General features: G+C 35.5%; 1 protein-coding gene across 2 annotated transcripts; it reads right to left on the bottom strand.

Annotated features, from left to right (window-relative positions):
• Positions 1-302: 302 nt before the first annotated feature.
• LOC126974780 (facilitated trehalose transporter Tret1-like) lies at positions 303-11,538 on the bottom strand. 2 transcript variants are annotated; one of them, XM_050822458.1, is made up of 3 exons: positions 11,426-11,538; positions 4,844-4,979; positions 303-2,856 (listed from the first exon to the last, which is right to left on the bottom strand). In XM_050822458.1, exons 1-3 carry the CDS (start codon positions 11,447-11,449, stop codon positions 1,565-1,567), a joined length of 1,452 nt encoding a protein of 483 aa, XP_050678415.1. In that variant the 5' UTR covers positions 11,450-11,538; the 3' UTR covers positions 303-1,564. The 2 variants fall into 2 exon arrangements, with proteins under 2 accessions (XP_050678415.1, XP_050678416.1); XM_050822459.1 differs by lacking the exon at positions 11,426-11,538 and having other exon boundaries at positions 4,848-4,974.
• Between the last annotated feature and the right edge of the window lie 4,651 nt (positions 11,539-16,189).

The raw sequence follows: 16,189 nt of genomic DNA, 5'->3' as shown, positions 1-16,189 counted from the left end.
TAATAACGCCATCCGATCATGAAAACTTTTGCAGGTATTATAAAGAAGGTTTTATTTAACACACTCATTTTCACTTTCAAATCATATCAAATCAAAAATATTTTATTTCGTAGGTAAATTGCATTACACTTGAAATATGTCATTTTTTCATACAGCTCATTTGGAAGGCAGATTTCCTTAGGGAAGAACGAGCAAGAAACTCTAAGGTTGCTCTTTGAAAAATATAATGGTATTAACTTTAACGATTATATTTAGGTAGAATTTCCACCTTTTACAATAATTAGTAATGTCATCAAAACAAATCAAATTTCAAATTTCTTTATTTACTATTACATATTATCTAATGTGCTCTCAATCTACTTGATAAAACCAATTTACAACTTACCCTAATTTATATGTAGGTCTTATGTTACTTATTCATGTCATCCTTTATATGTCTACAGCTTTTTAGAACCAATAAACAGATCTTCTTAAAGACAGGGTTGACAGCATTTAACACACGGTAATGGAAATATTATCGCTCTCAATCATTCCTCCAAAGCGTAGAATATTTTAACGCACAGACGACCTCACAGCCCCATAATCCGTGACCAATTCTGAGTTGAAACCTAGTGGTGTAATATTCAAAATACTAAGCAGCTAATGCCAAACGTGGTTGACTTTTTACGACCGCTCAACCAAATTTGGTTACAGTCCATTCGCTTAGCATTCTATCTTGCTGTATCTCCGTTAGAGATTTTCTTCTTTCTCGGACGATGGCCCTATCCACCTATCATTCAGTACTATTGTTTTGAAAACATATGCGGGTTTAATAGATATAAGATACTATTAAATGGTTCGATCAAGTTCTCATCATTATTTGACCATTTCAGCTGGAACAGAGACGTGCATTAGTTTTCTAGCAAGGTAGGCACTGTAGATCTAACTAGTCGGAGTTACGCTTTAGTCCGACAGTACGACATAAGTTGTATGAAACGCTGCTTGCTTCGTATATGCAATCTGTAGACTGCCTACCGTAGGTAGTAAAATAACTTTAACACTGGTGCTTTATTTATTTAGGTTCATAACGAAGTAGGCACTGCCTATATGATATGCACGCCCCTGAGCTGGAAGATGTCCACTACTGGACAAAGGCCTTCCCCAAAGAATGCCATGACGATCAGTCCTGCGCGTTATCCAACGTGTTTCGGCGATCTTGACCAGATCGTCGGTCAATCTTGTGGGGGGGGGCTCCCACTGCGTCTTCCGGTACGTGGTCGCCATTCAAGAACTTTACTCCCCCAACGGCCATATGTCCGTCGAGCTATGGTGCCATATGCCAATATGGCCACAAAAAACGTGTGTCACATACTTACAACTCTTCTAGGATACACAACGGCACGGAGCTTCTATTTGGCTAAATAATATTCTTTCTCATTTCTTTTCACTGCAGTACCTACTTTTAATTAACCTAGATTACTTTAATTTCTACATGAGAAACATTGGATCTAAAAACTTATACTCAATAAAGAATTATACGCTTAATTAGAAATATTCTTAATACTTCATCACAATTGAGATATCTTCAATGATCATTTTTACTTAGCATCTTTTTCTGCACGTTTTCTACGTCATCCTTTACATTATTACGTCTAGTATGGTTAAAGTAATCTTCAATTTGCTGCAACGTCCTATCTTTCGTTTCTGGCATAATGAAATATAATACTCCAAGGGAAATTCCCATTAGAATACCAAAAAAACTAAAAGTGCCATATACCTTAACGCTGGCCATCAAATATGGAGTTAATTGAAGAGCAAACATTAGAGTAAAGGACAATATAAAGCCAGAAACAATTGCCCCCGCTGCTCTGTGTTGTAGAGGAAAGACTTCACCTAATAATGCTAAGGGTATAGGTGTGCAACCCAGATTAGATATGATAAAATACATTACAAATAAGACGATAGGTATCCACGGATAATCTTTAGAAATGATTTCTCTGGATACCAAAAATAAGTATAAACATGCTGTCAGTAGAATGAAAAGACTAGAAAAACCACTAGCAAATAATAATGTACGCCTTTTAAATACTTTTACAAGAATAGAAGCAAACAAAGCGCTCGTTGTAATTATAATATCAATGGCCAATATGAAGTAGAATGAATTAGTTTTTTCACCAGTTACGTTAGCAACTATTTGTAATGCATACGCAGGAAATAGATGCCTCCCACAGGTTTCTAAAAGCATTCCCGCAAAAAATACGATTGTTACTGGTCTTATGAAGTCACGCCTCAAAAATTTTTGTAGAAAGTCTACAATCCTTGCCCTGAATGTAGTTTTTGTTGGAGTTTCGGAAAATCTTTCTTTCTGCGCTCTTATCATTTCCTCCAATTCTCTGTTGGATTCTTCACTTTTTTCTCTTAACCAATAAAACGATTTTTCACACTTTTCAAATTCTCTATTCGATGCTAGCCACGCTGGGCTTTCTGGCCAAGTCAGCGTTATTAGGAATGAAATGATTGTGGGTATAACAGCTATTAGTGCTATTTGCCTCCAATGAAGAAAGTTTCCAAGAATATGGACGGTCATATTTCCCATGCACACTGCAGCAGTTTTGAGGTTCAAGAACATACCACGGTTCTGGGGACTTGTATATTCACCGATTACTACAGCTCCCAGGCAAACTGTCGATGCACAAGTGAATCCACCGAGAAGCCTTCCGACGAGTATTAGAGAGATGTTTGAGGCAAAGTAAATAATCAGCCAACCCAAAATTGCGGGTAGTAAAACAATCAAATGTGCTTTTCGTCGACCCTTCCAATCCATAAGTATGGACGATATCAAGAATCCAGGCACTCCTGCCAATCCAATCGAAGACGCTAGAAAGAAAAATTTAGTTAGAAATATGTAACACAAAATTATAAAGTAATAAAATAACGGGTTGCCGGCAAAAGTGAAAACTTGAACATTAACGTTAAAATTTTGGAATATTTTGGAATGGTTAGGGAGTAATTTCGCACGAATTAGTTTATTTATCAGTATAAAAGTACTAGCATTTATGTGGTTAAGTAGAATATTCATTTATTGCGTAATTGTCCACTAAAATGACAAGTTATATTACATAAAAAATTCAACACTTCAGAACTATTACAATTATTTTACATTTAAAAGTTTATCTGTCAGAAAAGTGAACTTTCATCTATAGTTTCAACGACTGTCTTACGAATTTTCGATCAGGTCACGTGTCCTGATGCGAGTTTAATATTTAATAACGTTCCCAAGAAAAGTGCTCAACGCTACTAAAGAAGTTTTCACTTTAAAAATAACTGATACCGAAGACGATTTAAGTAATCGTCTTTGCTAATGAGAAAGTAAGTTTTCTGATTTAGTCTACGGACAGATAAATTCCAGCAGGTAGTAAAATTAGCCTCAGTTAATTATTTGAAAGCTCCTTTTTACTCAAAATTTTAGTTAGGGATCTATATGCCAACCTAACTTATAACCAAACTAATTTAGTAAAAGCCTGTGTAGCCCAAAGCAGAATAAAATTGTACTGTGAATGTGTGCCTTCATTCAAATTGGATATGGCATACAGGTAGGTATCGTCATTTTAAGATATTAGCTCTTTTTTTTTTCATTTATTATTCAAAACAATACATACAATAAAATTTCAACATCTGAATACCACGAAAACCCCTAAATGGTTTATCTGGGTAAGTTGTCGCTCGCGAATTCAGCGCTACATTGCTATAATTACAATAATTAAATAATGTTTTTTTTTTTTATGGAAAAAGAGTCACCTGGTGTTAAGTGATCACCGCCGCCGCCACATTCTCTTGCAACACTAGAGGAATCACAGGAGCGTTGCCGGCCTTAAAGGAAGGTGTACGCGCTTTTTTTGGAGGTACCTATGTCGTATCGTCCCGGAAACACCGCACACGGAAGTTCATTCCACAGCTTTTTAGTACGTGGAAGAAAGGTCCTTGAAAACCGCACTGTGGAGCACCGCCATACATCCAGATGGTGCAGAGATCCTAACTTGTGGCGTGTCATGCGAAGGTGGAATTCGGCGGCAAGAGTCAGGTGAAACAGCTCTTCGGAACACTCCCCATGATAAATGCGGTAGAGGACACACAATGAAGCGATGTCTCTACGCAACGCCAAGTGATCCAGCCGTTCACAGCACCGGTCTTCGACAATTCGAGTTGCTCTGCGTTGCACGCGGTCAAATGGATCGAGCTGATACTGGCGCTGATACATGTGGCCGGGCCTGCGCTTTGTACAGTGCTAGAATGTGGGCCGGCTTGAAGTATTACCATGCTCTATTTATGACGCCCAGTTTCTTCGAAGGCAATTTGGCTTTGCTCTCCATATGGCAATCGCTCGAGATATCGAGACCCAGAATTCCGATACTAGGCGAGGCTGTTAGGGAAGTGTTGTGGTATTTTAAGTGCTGTATATTTTCCATTCATTTTATATAAATTTTGTATATTATCTGGCAAATCGTTTAAAATAGTAGATATTATACTACTTAGCATTCTTGTTAGATGTTTTTGGTCTTTGGAATGCAAAATCTCTTGGATTTTATTAAGTTTCTTAAATTGCTTGCTAAATTATGGAGAAAGTTGTTATAATTTATTTTAATATAAATGTGAGAACTGAATTTTATACTCATATATAACATATCTTGCATTGGACTAATTCATGAATCACGTGAACGAATTAGCGGGCGCAAATTAGTATTTAATATACTTTAAATAGAGCCTCAACGCTTTTCTTTCGATATTTGATGTGTAAAATCTGCTGATTGTATACTAACACTAAAGTACTTATTGTGAGTAACTTTGCGAAAACAGAAATACGTACCTACCCATGATGCCATGTGCAAATCCAGTGGAATGTCAGAATCTGGTGATTGAAGTGCTGGCAGCAAGCATGACGTGTAACTCAGTACGAGACCCTGCCCGAACATATTTAAGAGAACTCCTTGGACAGCCCATGTCTGGAATAAAACCGTAGAAGTCAAGATCATTCTTGTCGTCCTCAATGAGAAATAGACGCGGTTGTCTACTACAATTACAGTTTGTATGTTTTTAAAAACTTGTTAAACACATAACAAATTGTACTATAATTAATTAATATAAGAGTCATAAAAGATCATTATTGCTATTGAACGAACAAATAATAACAATATGTATAGTCAAATGTACTGTACCTGTAGTAAACTGCTCAAAATGTAACCCTCATGCGCGCAAAGATTATAAAAAATGTACACTACAAGTAGAACATGTTCCCTACTAGCGTTGTATCACGCAGGTTTAGCGCGCGGCCGCAAGTAAGTAGGAACTAATATTATGTATATATTCCCCTAGGGCATTCCCTATTTCGGGTCAGCCCTCCTGATACTAGATCGCCATTGTTCAAAACAAAAGTATTACGTTATTCAAAAGAATTGTTAGAAAACATTAGTGTGGTAAAGGCTACCATAACATAAATTACTTTCTTAATGATACCACAGACTGGGAATGGAGCGACCGCCCTCAGGCTATTAAATAATAAGTTTAATTCTATAATGTTACTTTAATTGTAAAACATATTTTTGATGAAAAAAAAAGCCCGCTGAGTTTGTTGCGCCCTTTCTTCTCAGGCCTTCTCTTCATTTTGGAATGGGTGGTAGTTTTTTGACTTTCAATAAGTGATGTCACATCCTATTTTGTATAAAAATATTTGAATTTGAATTTTCTGGTGTTAGGCCTAGGATCGTCATGTCTTTGTTAATGGTTCTAGCCCACGTAGTTGGTGGGAGGCTTCTGCCTCTCTTGGCCTCATCGATATCCATGACTCGCCTCGTCAGTGGGAGGCTCCTTTGCACAGGATTCCGGCTAGATTATGGGTACCACAACGGCGCCTATTTCTGCCGTGAAGCAGTGATGTGTAAGCATTACTGTGTTTCAGTCTGAAGGGCGCCGTAGCTGCTGCAATTACTAGGCAAATGAGACTTAAAATCTTGTGTCTCAAGGTGACGAGCGCAGTCGTAATGCCGCTCAGAATTTTTGGGGTTTTTCAAGAATCCTGTTGGCACTGCATTGTAATGGGCAGGGCGTATCAACTACGAACAGTTGAACGTACTGCTTCCCTACTAGCGTTGTATCGTGCAGGTTTAGCGCGCGGCCACGAGTAAGTAGAACATTTTTCTCTATTAGCGTTGTATCGTGCAGGTTTAGCGCGCGGCCACGAGTAAGTAGAACATTTTTCTCTACTAGCGTTGTATCGTGCAGGTTTAGCGCGCGGCCACGAGTAAGTAGAACATTTTTCTCTATTAGCGTTGTATCGTGCAGGTTTAGCGCGCGGCCACGAGTAAGTAGAACATTTTTCTCTACTAGCGTTGTATCGTGCAGGTTTAGCGCGCGGCCACGAGTAAGTAGAACATTTTTCTCTTCTAGCGTTGTATCGTGCAGGCTTAGCGCGCGGCCACGAGTAAGTAGAACATTTTTCTCTACTAGCGTTGTATCGTGCAGGTTTAGCGTGCGGCCACGAGTAAGTAGAACATTTTTCTTTACTAGCGTTGTATCGTGCAGGTTTAGCGCGCGGCCACGAGTAAGTAGAACATTTATCTCTACTAGCGTTGTATCGTGCAGGTTTAGCGCGCGGCCACGAGTAAGTAAAACATTTTTCTCTACTAGCGTTGTATCGTGCAGGTTTAGCGTGCGGCCACGAGTAAGTAGAACATTTTTCTTTACTAGCGTTGTATCGTGCAGGTTTAGCGCGCGGCTACGAGTAAGTAGAACATTTATCTCTACTAGCGTTGTATCGTGCAGGTTTAGCGCGCGGCCACGAGTAAGTAGAACATTTTTCTTTACTAGCGTTGTATCGTGCAGGTTTAGCGCGCGGCCGCGAGTAAGTAGGAACTAATATGTGTTAGGTATTATTCTGAACACACAGAATTCAGAATAATAAGCAACAGTTGTTGAGTGTTAAAGTTTACAATATAGAAAGCCTGTTTCATTTGTAAATCAAATACCTAAATAGTAAATCAAGTTACATCACGCATTATTAATCTTAAAAGGCATAAAAGGCATTTATTTTCTCAAACTTGATTCCTTTAGAATTCTTACTGATGTCATTTCTTATATACTAGACACTACTACCGCTTCCGAAACAAACGGCGTTTTGAGAGATAAGTAGTGGCGCAAGAAACTCTCCCAGCATTCTTTTTTTTGCGCTATTTTTAATCAAATATATAATTTTGTACTGACATTGCTATTGTTATATAATATTCATAATCCAGTCCCATGCTGTCGGATCACTTAGATATTCAGCTGTGGAGTAGGTAATAGGATTTACGACAACGCCATTATTTAATAATAAGTATATGTTTGCTTACAGATAATGCCTGAACAGTGGCTGGGACTTTATTATAAAAGTGTATACATTTACCGGCTATTATGTATCTTATGAAGCCTACTAGAATTAGTTACAAGCAATCCCTTATTTCTAGTGTTATAATAATGAAAATCACTTATAAAAGCAAAAAAGTGACTATTTTTGTGAATGTATATTAAATTTTCATTTATGTATGATATTATTATCTAATATATAAAATTCTCATGTCGCGGTGTTTGTAGTTAAACTCCTTCGAAACGGCTTGACCGATTCTCAAGAAATTTTGAGTGCATATTGGGTAGGTCTGAGAATCGGACAACATCTATTTTTCATCCCCCTAAATTTTAAGGTTGGTCCACGCCATTTTTTGGTTTTAAATTTTATTGATTATTTTTTTAAATTTGTAAAAAATACATACAACTTCAAATTTTCACCCATCTACTATCAACAGTTACTTTTGTATCGCGATTTTAATATCGGCAATACAACGTTTGCTGGGTCAGCTAGTATACTATATAATATTGTTATAATATTATATTATTAATAAACCATAACACGAAACTATACCTTTAAAATCAATAATTCATAAACAATTATGATCTATTAAAAATTATCGGTAATCCATGGTCTATAAAGCAACAGGTCATAACAATAAATTGAACTGATAATATGTTATCAATAGTAATCCGAAGTCTTTGTTTGTTCTAAAAAAAATCTAAAATTAGTTCAAGGGAAATAGAACTTGCCACAATTTTATATCTAAACGGATCTTCACGCATAAATCTCTGACACAGCGGAAAGGTTGGCGATGTCTCTTCATCGCAACATTATCTTTTGTTGACGGCCTTTTAAAAAAGTGACTTGTTTGAAGGTGCCCATATCGTATCGTCTGGGACGCTAATGAGCTTCTTTGTGGAACCATGCCACAGCATGTTTGCTCGTCGAAGAAAGTCTTACACAATAATCATTAATTATTTCCACAGCTACACGACGTGAAGAAATAAGAATAACTCTAAGGTATTTAATACTCTTAATACTCAAAAATACATAGTTTAAAATAAATAGTTTTCGAAACCGTTATTTCTTACCGAAAACTTACTTAATTTACGTATTGGTTTTGTGGAGCGCGCCTCATCTGCCACTTCGTATAGCTTTATATTTATTTATAGGACAAACAGTATTTGTTACATTGAAAAAAAAACATAAGTCATTTGGTGCATAACAATCCCGTAACATTTTTTAACAGATGGAGTTATAAAGTCTTGATAGACGTGGTATGGGATAAGATTGCTTAAAATTAGTTTTGGCAAATGGCAGGCCTCCAGCTCCGACCAGTGCACGTATATAATATATATCGTGTGACGGTCCTTAATCTGACGCTCTTGTGTAACTATAAAATCTGACGCTAAGCTCGGGTAGACAGCCCGCGCGGTGAGCATGTATTTTTAATTGTAATCATGACCAGACAAGTACTACAAGATTGGCAGAAGTTAAAGACCGTTTAATATGTCGTGGTGATAAATATAGATTCTTGGGCGCCACTGTGATAAGCTCGTTGATGTAAATCATGTTAATTAATTAAATAAATAGTGCATAACTCATGTCAACAGTTTTTGTCTGTGTCAGCGATAATCGAACCATTACGGGGCCTACTTGACGGAAGCTCACTTACGGCCGTTCCCAATATACTATCTACAGATAGAAATAAATAACTACCTTCTACTGTCAGTAATTAGCTGTCAATAATTTGAAGCTGTACCAATATACCCGATAAGTCATTCTTATCGCCTTATATTGGGACGCGTGAATTGAAATTTCCATATAAACTTCTATCGCTGGTAAGCTATACGCCTTCTCATTGACAGACAGCGTGTACGGATACGGTGTGTTACCGTCGATAAGTTTATTGGGACAGAAAAGACAACGATAGTTACGATTTTTATCTCAAGTTAGAGATAGATTGAATATTGGCAACGGCCGTTACTAAACTGGTCGTATTATTATATTGAAATATTTAAAAGATCAAATACATTGTTATTTGTACTAGCATAAAAAGGCATAAAGGGCATAGGAATTAATTAATTGCACAGGCATTTATTTTCTCAAAATTGATTCCATTTGAATTCTTTTTGATGTCATTTCTAATAACTACTAGATACTACTACCGCTTCGGAAACAAATGGCGCTCTGAGAGAGAAGAAGCGGCGCAAGAAACTCTACCAGCATTCTTTTTTTGCGCTCTTTTCAATAAAAACCTTAGCGATTCATAAAGTGCTTATTTTTCGAGGAATCAGGACAATATTATCAATTAGTGGTTAAAACAATTTTCATAATTTAAAAAAAACGGCTAAATGTGAGTCCGGAATCTATTAAAACATCATCTAAAAAAAACAACGTTTGTTGGAGCCCCTTATATACTTTATTTATTCTCTATTTTGTTGTATTTGTTCTTATAGTGGCAATAGAAATATATCGTGTGAAAATTTAAACTTTCTGTCTAACTATCACAGTTATTTAAGGCATTTTGTCTAAAAAATTCTTACAGACGTGCTGCCAAAGAACGGCAGCAATATAAATGTTAAGAAATTTAATAGATAAATAATTGATGTAAATAGTAATATAATAGAAATAGTATATAAATGTAATAAAAACTTAAAACTTAACAAGTAGGTCGATAATCTATATATATAAAAATGAATTGCTGTTCGTTAGTCTCGCTAAAACTCGAGAACGGCTGGACCGATTTGGCTAATTTTGGTATTGAAATGGTATGGAAGTACAGAGAAGATTTAAAACGTGAATAAAAATGAAAATGCTCGGAATAAAATAAAAACAACTATTTTGTTTTTCCTTTGATGTGTCCCCCGTCGTTCAGTAATCAAATTGAAAGAATAGTTTAAAATGAATAACTTACTAGAATTTATATCTTTCTAACTTTCTCAGGAGGTAAAAAATTAACTTCTTTTTATATACAGAACAACGTCTGTCGGGTCAGCTAGTTGTAAATAAAAAACGATAGAAATAAATTAGTAAGCCACGGTTCCCTATGATTTAGCATAGGGACCTTTTACTACCGCTTAGACTCTAAGAATGTGTGCCTAGGTTTAGTTAGAATTAAGTCATCATTGTATGTGCTATGATTAAAAATATTGTAGATTGTAGCGACAAGATTTAGAAGTAGCATGTAAGAAAATAATTGTAAAATAATCATTATTTTGTAAGCGATCCAAAAATAAAATAAGTTGTTAAAAACCCTCCCACCCTCGATCTCTGCAGCCCAATGGTAGGGAAGTAGATACGAACCCAATGGTAGGCCCGGTTTTTATTACCTAGTAGGTAATAAAAAAACTAATATTAATGGCCTGTCTTTTTCGGTTGTCTAACAGCAAGAGACTATCTAGACGTATAAATTATCTAAGACCTAGGCATTATTCCAATTGTTGTAGTAAAAGTAAACAGTTATTTACGTATAAAATGGTATTCACATTGGTATGTACTATTGATGGAGAAATTGATGAAGAAATTATAAAAAGTATTCTTTGAATATTAAGAGCACAAAAAATTTTACATTTATTGTTAATAGGTATTTGGTATCTAAAAAATAAAACTCTTTCATGAATGCCCCTTGCTGCAGAAAAATGTTCAAAAATTGGTCATAAAATTGAAATTTACTCAAATTAAATCCTTTTAAAGTTTCAAATGTTTTAAAATACATACTGTACATAATAAATAAGTACAGTTTTTTGGATAAATTTGTCAATTATAATATTTCATGACATCAAGAATTAATTCGTAATTTATGCTCCCTGTTGTTATAATGAAATTGTTTCACAGCAGAACTGTCAAACCGTGCGTCAATAAAAATTGTGTCCATACAAAACAAATATTGGAATTAAAAATAATTATGGGTCCCAAATTAAATAAAAACTATCAATGATCATTAGTTTAGGTGTTCACTGGAAGCAAACATCAGGACACTGGATTTATATATATTAATATTTCGGCTGAGTTGATTTAAAATGTCTTTGATGTTTCTTAAAGTCTTCAAGAAAAAACTGAACTCACCTGCTTCAGATATGGTCTCACCATACTGCCTTGTTGACAACAACTAAGATACAGACTACATTAATGTTGTTATCAATGTTTTATTTGAATACGCTAACAGCCAGATTACTGGGTGATTAATTCATTACTGTTCATTTAGCTGTTTACGCTATTTATATTAAGTTTGAACATGTACTTCCTTGGTACTTTAAACAGTGCAGCTTCTTCTATTGGGTTTTAGTTCAGTGAATTCAACGAATTTTTAGTAGACAAATTAAATTATTGTTAATGAACAAATTGTTTAGATTTGAAAGGGCGACATCTCAAGCCAATTCTCTAATATTGGGGTTGAGCAGGTTATCGACTGTAAAGTAGATCCTGTGGATTGAATTTGAACGAAGCTAACAATACTTGGCTAAATAATGCTGCCAGTATTCTTGGTACGCTTCCACGTAATGATAGTTTTAATTTTATGTAGTCATAATATTGTAAATATAGTTATAAGATTTGTTTTGTTTGAGTAAATGAATATTTTCCTGTAGATGAAGCCACAACCTGATTCTTTTATGATAACAACATTCTCAGCAGATTATATAATAATAAGAAGTCAATGTTTTGGCATTTCTTATTTCTGAGGGCAGGTTATTATATATTTGAACTCCCTCAAAGGTTATTGTCTGTTTTCCATAATTACTTCTCACCATTGGCAGCTCAATATGACTAGCTCTTCGTGTAACAATTCTGGTTGAATCCTTTTTTTTTAAAGAAGGGTGTGTTAGTGTGAATTTTTTTATTTAAAACTTTGTAAATGAGTAAGCATGTAGTGAGTGCGTATAATTGTCTGATTGTCATAATTTTTGTTTCTGTGTAGATCTTTTATGATGACAATATCATAAAAGATCTGCAAAATTTTACAATGTCAAACAAACCTTGAGTGAATGATTATGATAAATGAAAGAGAGTAGTAGTAACTATCATTTAATTATGCCTAAGATACAAACAATTTACTGAACTTAAAAAATATTATAATCGTTCACGGACTAGTAAAATAAAAAGGACTCCGTGTCACCTTACATAACAGTGTAGCACTAAAACAAGCCGATTAACATGTAAATACATAGCTCCACGCACACACTTACACTACTACAAGCCGATAGGCGGCCATTATGAGAATTGTCATCGTCTGTGACAGATCAGATTGCGTCTCAATAAAATATTTTAAAAATCCGTCGTGCGTTGTGAAAAAGTGTAAAAACGATATTTTATAAGTATTTGTGGCCATATAAATGATTATTTAAGGGAGAAAAAATTGTGTAACTAGTATCACCCGTATCTGTACACACACTAGCATAACGGTGCTTCACTTGCTAATATCACGGTGCGGATTCCTTATTTTTTTACTCGTCCGTGTAATCGTTATGTAAAATGTTATAACTAATTGCACACTCCAATAATAAAAATTGTCGTAATAATTTGATTTTTTAATGAAAAACTAACTTAATTATTAAGTGTAGAAGAAAACGATACGAAAATGCTATATTTTTGTCATCTTAATTTTTTCCATTCAATTTTATGTGCTATACATACTTTCAATACATTTTTTGTACGGCGTTCTCAATCGAATGAGCTTTATCAAGAACTGGTTGACTACAATATCAAACAAGAGTCAGAATGTCGGATAAATGAAGAATGTACTAATTAGGCTAATGCGAAAAATATTTGCCTCAGGTAGTTATCAAATTTTTCTGTCAGCTATTTTATATTTCTTCTATAAGCCAATACTATAAGTTTAAGTTACTTACTTAATTATTGTATGAAATATATCGTTGTTTTGCAACACAGGCTATATATGCCTCATTTGGGGCAAGATAATTTGCGTAAAAAGTGTGTCAATATTATATATTATTATAAGAATAGTACTAGTAGTTAATTCTACTGTAATTAGCCTCTACTTATTTTAATCTCAGTAGACTATCAAGGTTATCATTTGCGTTCAGGCGTCGCTTTAGAGATCGTTGAGCTATTCAATATGCTTTAGGAATCATGATTCCACCTACCTCCGACCTCAACCATCAAAGCACACGCAACAAACCTGAATATATCTTAGGTAATAAAGGTTTTTGCATCCTACCTTCAGCTGGTAACCTTAATATATATCTCACATGGTCGGGTGGATTGAAGAGGCGTTAGTGGTAAGTCTTGATACAGCATAAGCCTTCGATTGGGTGTTGTATAAAGTGATTCTGGCAAATTTGTCCTCCTAAGGGCTTCCCGAGAATTATACAAATGTGTTCCAGTATTTTTGCTGCTCTAAGCAACAAGGTTATGTTATATACGCTGCATGCTCCGAACTAGAACTCATAGGCTGGCATCCCGCAAGGCTTCGTGCTATCCCCTACACTGTTTCTTCTTCATATCAATGAAATCCTGCAAAACAGTGACATCCATTGCTATGCAGACGACAGTAACAACGCGGTGACGTAAATGTCGACGAGAAGCTAAAAAAAGATTGTCTGAAGTCTAGCTATACAGACACGGAATGGAACCGGTGTATTTTTAGTCCAGTTTGTCTCTAAGGTGATAGAGGTTTTTGCGTTAACTGCTAATAAGTCTCCTGTTGTTGTATCACCATGATATTCGTATCATTTGATTTATGTCTCAACCTGTATCGGCATACTTCAGTCAAAAGGTCAGTTGAAATAAGGCTAAATTGTCCTAAAACAAACTAAAAGCTACTTAGCTATTCAAAATAGTCCCTTCATGCCACCGCCTGCAATACAAGGCGCCTATTTGACACCTCTTGGAGGTTGCTCAAATAATTGACGACCAATTCATATCCGATTGGTTTCTTTGGCGTTACTTAGAGATGTGGGTTGATTGGAGAATTGTTCAGATTAATGCCAGCAGCCAAACTTCACCACCAGGAGTCTCACATAATGGGAAGTGGTGAGGCAACCACACATGGACATCCGAAACACCAGGGGTCAAGTTGGGAATATGCTCCACGCTTGAAGGCACTACAGCGCTTTTTATAAAATGAATTTTTTGCCTCGCAAGGCCACTTTGTGGAATCATCTGCTGGCTGCTGTATTCCCGAACCAATATGATCTAGGGTACTTATGCTAACTTAGTTGGATGACAATTGGATATTGCGGCTTTGGCTGGAAGACTAAGTTCTGCTGCATATGCAGTAAGGAAAATAAGACCTATCTTATTGATATCGAAATTATCGTCATGTCGTATGGTCTGCTGTTGTGATCAGCAGTCGACATTGAAACAATATTTGTATAGAATGTACGTACTCGGCTTCGCCTCGAGTGATAAACCCACATTCGTGTTTTAATACCCCTTATGTTTAAAATCTTTCAATTTCACGAGCTTGTACAATAACATCTAAAAACTTAATTATTATATAACGCCTGTTAAAATTTTAATAGCAAAACTGACTATTGAATTAATTAGTGTGTTAAAACTGTTAGGATCTTCTATTTTTTATAATTAATTATTAATTATTAATCGTTTATTTATTCAAACTAGTACATTATTAATCTTATACCATTACTGATCAAATAGAGACTTATTATTTGTGATGAATATGTTCAAAACTAAAAAAATATTTGTATATTAAACACTACGCTTGTCATAATAAAATAGCTTAGTATTTAGATAATTCAAACGTCTTGTTCTATCTTTAGCGAATAGAATGGTGTAAATTAGATACTTAATAAATTAATGTAATTCAAAAAAAGGATTTGAATTGTAGAATGATCGTAGGTCAAGTGACATGAGTACAGATTGAGAGTGACAGATTAAATGACAGATGTATGAAGAATCTTCAAGCGCCTGATGCGGGTGACGCCAATGTTCCCACGATGATGTTTTGGCGTAATATTTGTGCAGGCGTTAAGACTGAACACGTCTAGATATGGCTATTACTAATGAGCATAGCCTGGGTGTTTCATTGTCTCATTTTTTCATAAGGTTTTTCTATTGTTTTAATTGGCTTTGTCTTCGCCTTACTATTTAATCATCATGTTATTTTTTATGTGTAATTTATTTTTACTTTAATTGGATATTTTTAGAATAATAACTACTAAATATTAAAATATTTTAAGTTTAGCATAAGTGAACTGGCTATTCTTCGCATAAACACTTAAGTTTCACGAGGATGGCTTAAATTGTTTTTAGTTTGTGTCTTGTATATTTTGAACAATAAAAAAAGATAGAACCACTTGCAGTTCCCCAAAGCATAGAAACAGGCCAGGTTCATTACTTTAGTGTGCGTGATAAGCTACGTCTTACACTCAGGATATATACCTTACACTTTTAGTGTGCCTGCGTTGCTGAAAACAGAGGATTTTTCGTCGTGTTTACAGCTGTCACAATCTATCTATCATAACAGTGTGTTATCGGGAGAACACCGCCAGGAACGTAGGTCCTTACGCCTTTTCTTCAACCACGATTGTATTTGATCCGATTTCGATTTGTTACACATGTAGGTATTTTAAAATTTAAACTTGGTATCCACCAATGCGGAGAGGAGAGGAAACGGGAGATAAGCCGCGAAGCTATTAGGTTTTTTTTTATGACAATAAGGGACGAGACGAGCAGGACGTTGATGGTAATTAACACGCCGTGCCCATTACGACGCAGTGCCGCTCAGTATTCTTGAAAAACCCCAAAAATTCAGAAGCAGTAATGTGTAAACATTACTGTGTTTTGGTCTGAAGGAAACACCCAGGCTATGCTCATTAGTAATAGGCATAATTAAACGTTTGAATTATC

The sequence above is a fragment of the Leptidea sinapis genome, chromosome 33, assembly GCF_905404315.1.
Source record: "Leptidea sinapis chromosome 33, ilLepSina1.1, whole genome shotgun sequence".
Lineage (NCBI taxonomy): Eukaryota > Metazoa > Arthropoda > Insecta > Lepidoptera > Pieridae > Leptidea > Leptidea sinapis.
The sequence above is the reverse complement of the archived record's forward strand: the minus strand, read 5'-3'. Positions and strand labels throughout refer to the sequence as shown.